The 10,444-nt window shown below is 38.9% G+C and overlaps 1 protein-coding gene across 1 annotated transcript; it reads left to right on the forward strand.

Annotated features, from left to right (window-relative positions):
• The first annotated feature begins 3,767 nt into the window (after positions 1-3,767).
• Positions 3,768-5,231, forward strand: LOC147321248 (endonuclease domain-containing 1 protein). Its single transcript, XM_086307572.1, has 2 exons — positions 3,768-4,091; positions 4,313-5,231. The coding sequence occupies exons 1-2, from the start codon at positions 3,795-3,797 to the stop codon at positions 4,919-4,921; spliced, it is 906 nt and encodes a 301-aa protein (XP_086163698.1). The 5' UTR covers positions 3,768-3,794; the 3' UTR covers positions 4,922-5,231.
• Positions 5,232-10,444: the final 5,213 nt, after the last annotated feature.

Consider the following 10,444-nt stretch of genomic DNA (forward strand, 5'->3'; position numbering starts at 1 on the left):
CGTATTTATGCATAAATAGACTGGCGACTCGTTTACCTTATCATGTCCCCCTTTCACATATATATATATATATATAGGGAGAGAGAGAGAGAGAAAGAGGGAGAGAGATATTACACCAGTATGACATATCTCATGTGTTCTTGTTACAACATTTTTCCTCCCCCAAAACACTGAAAAAAAACCCCGCAAAGGCTCACAGAAGCACAGTTTCAGTGTGTACCGTGTAAGGGCTCAATACCCGCGGTGTTGTCTTTCTGGGTGCGCTGGAAAGTGAAGCAGAGTGAAATGGTGACAGAGAGGCTAGCCAGCGTTGGCTGAGCTCAAATGTCAAGTGACAGGATAACTGAGGGGAGGTGGAGCTACAGCTTTTGGTTCATGAAGGGAGGGTCTTGTCTTTGTGGCTTTAACAATGCAAAGCCACCGCTCACTCCTCTCCGCTCGTTTCACCCGTCGGCGACCAATAACGAGCAGGCAGACCTCTCAGCTGCGAGTGAAAGTGAGAGGCAGAGATGAAGAGGACGAGCAGCCAGACAAATGTAAAGAGTGAAAAGGTGGAATCAGACTGCTGGAAGATTTTTTTTCTTCCTTTCCCCCCCTGAAGTGCCTTAGCAACAGTCCCTGATCAGCTCAAAGTCTATTGGTCAGGGCTCAACCCCATGTGGGTGTTTGGACCAATGAGCGGTCTTTGCTGCAGAACTAAGCGGGGAAAGTCTCACAGGCTAGCAATACCTGCTAAATTGTGCCCCCTGGCGGTTCAATGAAGGTCTACAATCTGTTCTCAAGTGGATGGGAGCATAAACTCTCAGTCCTGTAACTTTTTTTCTTCTTTGCAGTCTTGTCTGTCATCTTCAAAGTAGTTCGTGTAAATGTGGATGTAATTTAAACTTTGTGATGCATTAGTTTACCGTGACTATAACGGAGCAATAATACACTGATGCACAAAGTGGAGAAACAAAAGCAAAGACTGGAAATTAAAAACAGTTTGTCATCATATGACCATATATAAAAACGTGATTTCATGCAGTTATCATGAGAGAGGGCACGAGGAAACAAAAGAGACGAGTCTGTAGTGCCTCCATGTGGCTAATATGCAGTATTACATAATGGCAAAACTGCTGTACGTTAGAGCAGTTTGATGCTATAAATGCATTATCACTAGTAAATATATGTGTGTCTATGTTTTATGGAATCACTCTTGTTTTTAATATGATTGTGCAAACATTTTTAACTACTTTATTTTTGTATTTTTTATGTTTGTTTAAAACAGGTCTGTCTTGTAAATGAGACATTGAGTCTCAGTGGGATTACCTGTATCATAAAGGTTAAATAAATCTGTATTTAAAAGTGTGTCATACATTGAATTGCTTTAATGTACTGCATTATATATTTATTCATCAATAATAAGCCATCATAAAGCACTTCATTTGTAATTAAATTACTCAACAGCCATACACAATCTTCCTGTATTCTGATCACATGTTCATTGCCTGTCTGAGCATCATTGAAACAGTGATGCTTCATGTTTGTAAAGAACTTCGTATGAAAAGTACTCTTGCCCTCTTTGATCCACCCCAAGAGACACACAGACATGCAGTCAGGCAGGCGGAAGGATGCCTGCTGGCTGAGATCTAGCACTGTTTCAAAAGCTTTTTTTTTTTAACAGTATCATTTTTGGCTGATAAGATTCTCTGTTAAATGGGTTTCTCTGCTGAGCTAGAGCCTTGTTCAAAATTCACAATCTGACAGCACAGTTTCATCACACTGACCATTTTTCTATGAAGGGAACCAGACCGGTACTTTGGAGTTTCTGTTTCCCTCGAAGAGCAGCAGAGGGCAGTGGAGCCGGGACTACACACTTGGTCTGGATTTATAATTTTAATTGGTAAAAATGCTGACAGCTGAAAAATGTCCGTTCACATAACTGCATCATCAGCCCCGGCTACATAAGTTATGATTGTCATAACTCAAGATTAGATCAGAGAGGCAAGCTGGTCCCTCAATGAATAACAACACTCAGTCACTCAAATTGACTTATTAGGGCAGTGAAGGATTGTTGCTCCGGCTAATTTGACAGTTTCCATTTGCATAACACCGACTTTGGCAGAGGGCAGTATGGACAGCTCCACAAACTCCCGCCGCTGACGTGTAGCTCCTTTTATTTGCTTTGCATCGCACATTATTTACATGTGTGGTTCCCATCACTTCATATTGGACATACCCCGAAAGCCTAAGTGTGTTCATTTGAACTGATTTTAATGAGAGAGAAAAAATCAATACACTTGTCTATATTTAAAATATGAATATGAACGAACATTTTCCATGAATTGCTCTTTTTGTATGCTTTTGTATTGCTATAACAGAATCCGTCACCATCTAGCTCCTTGGACTGGTATTTTGAGATAATTCAAATTGTCATAAAAAAAGGCAGCTTACAGTAAATGTCAAAGCTTTTAGACGCCTCAGCTGCACATCCGTAACTTTGAGCTTTTCACACACTTTCCAGTTCTTTCCATCTGCAAAAGGTGGGTACAGGTAACCCTGAATCAAATGTTAATCTTTATCCTAGCATGGTTAATTAAAGCAAACAACCTCTGACGGGACACGTGGGCGGTGGCTTGATATGTTTATGAGGTGGAAAACAGGCTCAAGTGAGCTTGATAAGGAGAGCCTGTCATCAAATACTGGCTGACAACAAGTTGGATGAAGAAAAATATACAGTAAAAAATAAAGAATATGCAATATAGGTTCAAAAGCTGTTATTATAAGTGAGAGGACAAAGAGGAAAAAAAAACTTTGGAAAAAGGACGCCGTCTTCAGATGGATTACTCGCTCTGTACACAGTGAGCTGCCAAAATAAGTGCCGAAGCCGTTTTGGCAGAACACTGAGCCATTTGCTAAGAAATACTTGCACTGTACTGCAAGGGAAGTTTCTTGAGTTGCTATGAAGTACTTTTGCTCCAGTGTCCTCACAAAACTTGCATTTCGAATTTTTTATTCTTGGCTATATGTATTAAAAACAATACCATCTTTGGTACCAAAGCTTATAGACACTCGATTATCCTTGTCCAAGTCATTATGCTCTAGTTTAACTATTGTTTTCAGCTATACAGGAGAATGACATAGTTACCAAGTGTCACTATGTAGCTGAATTTCCATCCTTTATCTGTTCATGCCTCTGGCTTATCCATGCTTCACGGTGAGTAGTACTTTACTGCGAAACGTGTATACGTAGTGCCTTTTTCTGGACTGTGAGCCTTTTGTTCATCGCCAACATAGATTAGATGGATTTGCATTTTAGGATTCCTCCAGTAGCATCTTCCTGAATACATTCCAGTGTCCTCTGTTTCATTATCGTTCAGCAGACCTCGGGCTTATGCGAGAGTGAATACCAATTACAGTTTTTCTTGGGAAAAATAAGTCATTGTGACATCCTAGCTATCCTCTTTGAATTTATTTGATTAGGCCATCAGTATAATATTGGCCTCTGTCTCAAAAATAAAGCCACGACTTCATTAAGAACATTAAAAAAGTTTTGATAGTTAGCTTAAAAGTCAATATAGCTGATGCACTTAACCTAACCACAACAGGTCCATAAGCTTTAAACACTGTATGTTTGACCTATACTGCAGCAAACCTGCATATCAATGCCACCATCCATTAGAAGGCCTGTCGTTGGCGCACACACTTCCTGCTTTGCCTATCTGCTGTGTTACATTTAAATCCTAACCGTACACCCTACGCTGTCATAGTTCTGCAGAGAGCACAGTGCGAGACATTGAAGAGACACGTTGACCATGGAGATCCTGCAGCTGCCTTTAGTTTGTGCTCTTATAATCAGTAGTCTCACATCAGCAACAGTTGTTCAAGATTTTAATCATGTGGAGAGATGCAAGGACTCCCTCTATATGGGGACTCCGCCGCGGGGTTTTGTCGACACCAAACTGAAGAAGATCTGCCAGCGATATGCTGACAAACCCCGTTATGTGACCTTGTACGATCCTTCTAAGAGGATCCCAGTTTACTCGGCTTATACCTTCAAGAAAACTGAGGGAGACAGACGTGTGGACTACCCCTGGATGTACGAGCCACAGGTTAGTGTTTCAAAAATACTTTTTTTTTCATTCATTAATCCTTGAATTTTAACCATTGCCTAATGAGATATTCCACACTTGTTAAAAAAGAAGCTTTCAAGGAAGCCAAAATTGGAAAGAAAAAGGGACATAAAGGCCTTGCATAAAGAACTTTTATTGGGTATCTTGTGCTATTTCTTGGCATGTTAAAGACTGCTTTAAGTTTTATTTCATTTCCCCAGCTGGCAGAGCTCGATGGCAATGGGAACATGTTGCCCTTCCCAACTGGCTACCTGCACATGAAGTTTGAGGACAGCCAGGCAGTGCTGGATGACTACTCTGATGTGGTTCTTTATGAAAGAGGTCACCTGAACCCAGACCAGCATCAGTCCAGTCCACACGACCGCGCTGCCACTTACACACTGACCAACGTGGTCCCAGAGATACGAGAGTTTAACATCGGGCCTTGGCGAGAGTACGAGGAGCGGATCCGGGTGCGCCTTAACAACTTCTGCCGTGGCACTGCCTACATTGTCACCGGAGTGACCACCAGGGGCAACATGATCCGTCGCAACAATCAGAACCGCGTGGCCATCCCCGAAGATGTGTGGTCTGCTTACTGCTGCACCGAGTATGACCGCAACGCGCCCCATGACGTTCGCGTTCTCTTCCCATCCCATGCAGTCCTAGCCAAAAACGCCAAAGAGGGCAACAGCATCCACGAGATGACAGTCCTGGAGCTTGAAATGTTTCTGAGAAATAACATCGAAGTCGACACCAACCTTCAGATCTTCTACGACAACTGTGTCTCTCCCTCACCCCTTCCTCTTTATCTGCAGCACACCATCTGAATGCTATCTCAGCTACATCCTCTGTGTGCATATGGGTTTATGTAGCCTAACAGCAGCCATTAACAATAATAAAAACAATGATAGCAGAAGTAAGGTAATTCAAATTTTGTCCTGCAAGATATTATCTAAGAAAGGAGTCCGTATCAGAATAAAATGAAATGTTCTTCATTCAATAAAAATGTTCTGGGTGATGGTTTTCAGGCTTTAGAGGAGGACTACTCTATTTAGAAAAGGATTGCAATACAGTTATGTAATCTTGTGTGGAAGGCTATGGGAATTGGCTCATTTAATAAATTGTCCTAATCTAATATCCCAAACTGAGTTTGTGTTGCTTTTGTGTAAAATACTAATCTTTGAACCCCACTTTCAAAAGTATATGGACACATTTGCGTAAAAAGTTTTCAATAAGGCTATCATTAACTTTGGCATTAATCCGGATGCAGATACATGAACTTTTCAAAAAGGATTCTTTACCTGAATCCTAACACTGAATACTGCATGTCATATCCAACTGCAATGAAAACAACTGGAATACATGATTTTGATGTTCTCAAGAATTATAACACAAATATCTGCTCCTGGACAGATCGCGGCACTCATTCATGGTGTAGAGGGAATTTTTCAGCTTTTGCAGAGGCATTCATTATCAGACTGCTCTTGTTTTAAAGCTGACAGCAAAAAGAATCAGAAATGTGCTTTCGGACATAAAGGCTCCTCTTACACTACAACAGCTGTCCACTGGAGTCATTTACTTGAAATTCTTGTAAAATGCCAAAGAAAGGGTGTTGTTAGATCAGAAATAGCCTCCCTGTGGTATATTGTGGAGCAAGTTTCATTGTCTGTCCAGATATAAAAACTGGATTTGACTTTTATGGGTGTCTGTTGGGTTTTAGTGTCTTTAATCGGTTAGTTAACCTACAAATAATAAAAGACTTTTGAATATATATATGTTTTTTTAAACCCACATTTGTAGTAAAGTTCTCAAATTGAAAACCAGAACTATAACAATCTAAATTTGATCATTCTGAGGACATTCAAAAAACAAGGCAATGCTCTGTCTTTGTGTTGGTAAAGATATCCTCGTACAAGATGCCCTTTAAAAAAAAGTTTTGATGTGTTCTCTATAATTTCTAGCTCAATGCTGCCATCTAGTGTAGAGAAAAAAACTTAGGGTTCAGAAAACATCATCCAAGTGAGTATATTCAGAGAGCAAAAGACCTGACATTACATTAATGTGCATCTAAACAGCTGTGATATGTATTTATGAATTATACTAAACCTTGTGGGGTGTATTCATTAAAGCAGTTGTTAAAGTATAAATAAGGATGTGGTGTTTGAGATAAAAGAAATGATGAAGATGATGTTTAGTAAACCTGTTAAATATATTGTATACCAGTTTGAGTTCTCAGGCTTTTCATTATGGAATTCCTATATATTGATCTAAAACTGTTGAACACGGAAGCCTGTACACAGCTGCAGGAAGCATTATGCGCAACAATGATCTGTCCTTTTTGTTTGTCCACTGTAAAGATTTCGAGGTGTTTCACTTACAGTGCCAAAAGTGGAATTGGAAAAAAGATGATCAGTTGATTGGAGAATAAATCTGACGGGGGAGATGTAAAAATAGGAGCAACAAGTTCTTAAACCATTTACTGACCACTGATACCAAAGAAATTTACCTTTGGCAAAGGAGGTTTTATTTTCACATAAGGACCTGAATGAATGGAAAGCGTTCCGCTAGCTTTATCCAACTAAAGTAGTGCATTAGTCTGGTGTATTTGCTGTAATAACAAATTATTGTGTACCAGCAGCTGAATAAACAGATGAGAGGACAGTTCCTAGCATGAAACCCTCACTGCCAAGTTATGCCAGGCTTTGAAATTAGAATTATTTGGATGTGAATGAACTGAACCACAATCAGAGCTCAGTTTGTGTTCATTCCTGTTTATTTAACATAATGATGAGTAGCCTTATACTTTTAAGAAGAAGGTTTCATCAGCTATTGATGGCGTGGTGAGACTGGAAGCATTACTGCAAAAATGAACCAGAGTTTTTTTTTCCTCCAAATGGCAGACTAACAGTAGGACATTTCCACGAGGATCCGAATATTACACAGAGCCATATCTCTGCTTGATGAGCATTCTGCAAAACCAAGTCAGCGAAAGGCAATGATTTTTACACCATGTGTGCTGGATAAGCATTGGTTTATCTACCAGAATGCACAGAATTAGCTGGAGCTCTAATTTTGGTGCATGTGTGGCACGGCTTGGCAGTGTTGTGGCAGAGCTAAAACATGTCAAAGAATTGTGTTTTATTTTTTGACTCGGGTACTATGCTGCCACACACTGTAATCTATCATAATGAAAATCTTCTTTGCAACTAAGAAGTAATATGATGGTTATGATAGTCTCATCATCATTATGTTTGAATAAAGCAGAAATCAGGGTTGAAGAAGGTAGAGGCTGTGTGATGTAGTTGGGGAATGAGAAATGAGCAGGGAGGGAGACACTGAAGGTTGGTTTTAAGGTATATGACGAATAAAGAGTCCTTAAAGTTGGAGACACTCCATTCTATGTCCCCAAGGGATGGGAAAAAGCACATTACCCTCTGAGGTGAAGTTAAATCAAGGCATATTGAAATGGCTCTAGGCACTTATTTGAGCAGTTATTTTGAAGCACATTTTTAAATGAACTTTGTCACAAACTGGACCACACAGGCACAACAGAAAAGGAGATGCACACAAATGCCAATTAACAAACTGCTCCTTTGAAATTAAAGAAAAAATGAACGAACTTCAACCAACCATGGTGAGTGATGTCAATACTGGCAATGATGTGAGTAGACATTCTACATATATAGAATTACCTGTCAAATCTTTTTCGAAAAATGCTTTTAAAAAATTAGCAGACTTCATCCTCTTCCCCTATTTGGTTTTATCCAAGTCTTACTTATCTTACTATCTAAAATTCTAAAAAGTGCTACTACTTTTCAATTCTTCTGCAGATTTCAATTAAGAATTCTATGAGTGCAACATCTCTCTCCTGCAATACCCCTGGCCAAGATCACGAACACTACAGTGTAGAAAGAGGACATCAGCATTATCAGGTGCAGTGGAAAACAGGACTGTCGTCAGTATGTGTCACAAATGACTCACTGGAGAGGCAGCTGAATGACACCGAGGACAGTTACACCACAGAACTGGCCACCCTGCAAGTACAAAAACACGAGACAGGGAAACAGAGTTGTGTCCAAAGTCTTTAAATAAAATACTTATGTAACCTTGAAACACCCTAAAGAAACTCAAGTAGTTTCTTGGTACCAGAAACAGAAAGGAACCAATGAACCAGAGTTTACACTCTGAAAAATATAGCTAAAAGAAGACATAAAATGCTAGGTGACTACAGATGAAAAACTAGCCGTACGCTAAACCTGATACAGGGTCACGAATGGTAATATTCATGTCCAATATAGATATATCATAATACAAATAGAATCAGAAAATAATGCTTTGCATAGTCACTTTGATAAGTTTAAAGAATACAATCAAAATGTTGGACTGGAAGAAGTGAGAAGGCAAAAGATAATGTTTTTAAGCACATTCCTTACATTCAAATTCATCTTAGATGTAGCTTTCTTACCAAACATACATTTGTTTTCTCCTGATTGAGTCCGTTAAAGATAAAATTATATTTATCCACCCTGGTCTTGTAGACAGTTCTTAAAACCTACAAATGACTGCAGGACCCAGGTGAAGTTATAGGGCATGTTTGACCTGTTCTATTTTATTGTTCTAGTGGGACAATACATGCCTTCAAAAACACTAGCAACTAACTCTGTAATTTTTTCCTTTCTTTATTTTTCTTGCCTTCTTAACCCCTTTTTGAAGTTTTACATTAGTCAGATTCTTTCCATTGTCAAATTCTTTCGGCAGGAGTTCTGCATCTGTTAGCAAACATTAAGTACTGTAAGCTAGAAACTGAGCTAGCTAGCATGAAACTAAGCTAGCTTACTAAATAACTACTAGCTAAATAGCTTTTTTTGGTTTCTTGTTTTTTTTTTTTTACCAGACCAGAGGTTCTTGGCAGTGACTAAATCTGAAATCCAGGAATTAATTTTTACTCACTCTAACCATAGATGATCTAAAACATGGACGAAACTTTGAAGCTTTAGTTCAAAATATGAAGGCAAAGAGGAAGTGCTTTAAATTCGCATTTTATCTGAAGGTCAGCAGGTGGCTGTGGCTGCAAAAAAAGCTTCTGGTCCTTTCTATCTTGACTACTATAAACACCTTCCGGGCAAATTTATTGGCTCATTCATTCATTTTGGGTCAAACCAAATTAAAAACAAACAAACAAACAAAACTGCTCATGGTCTACTAATTTGTAAATCATAAACTGGAAGCCAATGAGAATGCAGATTTACAGTTACACCTGCCTGTCCTTGCCACATCCAATTATTTTTACAACAGTGGAAACAATAGCAGACATGCTTCTCTCCAGACTTCAAAATGGACTTCGGAAACTTCACATCAGAGTAACTAACATCTTTTTTACACTAAGGCTAAAATGACGCCATGTTTTGTCTTTCTGTAAATTAGAATTTGCCTGCTAATGCGATACTTAAATACTAGGAAGCCAAGTTGTGTTCACATGCTGCAGAATTCCTCTGCCACCCAGTGGCCAAACCACAAACACCTTTTTAGCAGTACAAACCCAGCCATGTCATAAAAGCGATGGCACAGCATTTGTTTAAGAATGTCTTTTAATGTTTTCCAGTTCAGATACACAACATACAGTGTGTAATAGCCTCTATTTGAAATAGAAATATTAACTTTAATTCTTTCAACCCCTTCTGGTCATTATGCTCTCTCACAGTCTCTTGAGCCTCAAGCAGGTTTTACTGAATCAAATGAAACAGACAAACAGGTGCAAGCCTTCACTTTACCTTTCTGGCATTAAATCTTATATAAGAAGAAGAAGATATTTGGATCGGTGTAATACTTTCTCCCCTTACCTTAAGCCAACATCAAAACTGTAGTGTAAACATGTAAACTTGGTGAGTGTGCTTCCGTTATCTGTTGGCTCGTCCAAATCCCTTGTTTCCAAAAAAGAAGGAAAAAAGAAAGAAGGAAAGAAAAACACACATTTTCTTATGCTGTGGCTAACTTAAACTCACTAACAAACAGCTGGATCAATAATCCCCAAAATTCAATGTGCAGACAAGATTGCAAAAAGGTAGCAAAACAACTACCGTGGTTACTAGAGTTTGAAATTAGACTAAAAGAATACAAAGGATTTCACAACTTCCCAATTACAGGTTATACTGTATGACAATGCCCGAGACAATGTGAGACACTAACAAGTAAATTCAACAGCATCACAAAGAAAAATAAAAAAAATAAATCTTTTTTTTTCTATTTTTGAGCATATTTAAAGAACTAACATGTTGTTTTTTCCAAGCCTCATTTCACAAATCTTCTCAATTTCCTCCTTTTTCGTGTGTTCTCCACAGCTGTTCTTTGGC

The sequence above is a fragment of the Aulonocara sp. 'chitande type north' Nkhata Bay genome, linkage group LG10, assembly GCF_057382095.1.
Source record: "Aulonocara sp. 'chitande type north' Nkhata Bay isolate Kocher_YH1m ecotype deep benthic linkage group LG10, A_spYH_male_GT1.1, whole genome shotgun sequence".
Taxonomy (NCBI): Eukaryota; Metazoa; Chordata; class Actinopteri; order Cichliformes; family Cichlidae; genus Aulonocara; species Aulonocara sp. 'chitande type north' Nkhata Bay.

What these genes read in the sequence shown, in the direction of transcription:
- LOC147321248 (XM_086307572.1), top strand. Translation starts at nt 3,795, where the DNA reads ATGGAGATCCTGCAGCTGCCTTTAGTTTGTGCTCTTATAATCAGTAGT. An exon ending in CCTGGATGTACGAGCCACAG is followed by an intron (nt 4,092 to 4,312) that starts GTTAGTGTTTCA and finishes TCATTTCCCCAG; the next exon opens with CTGGCAGAGCTCGATGGCAA.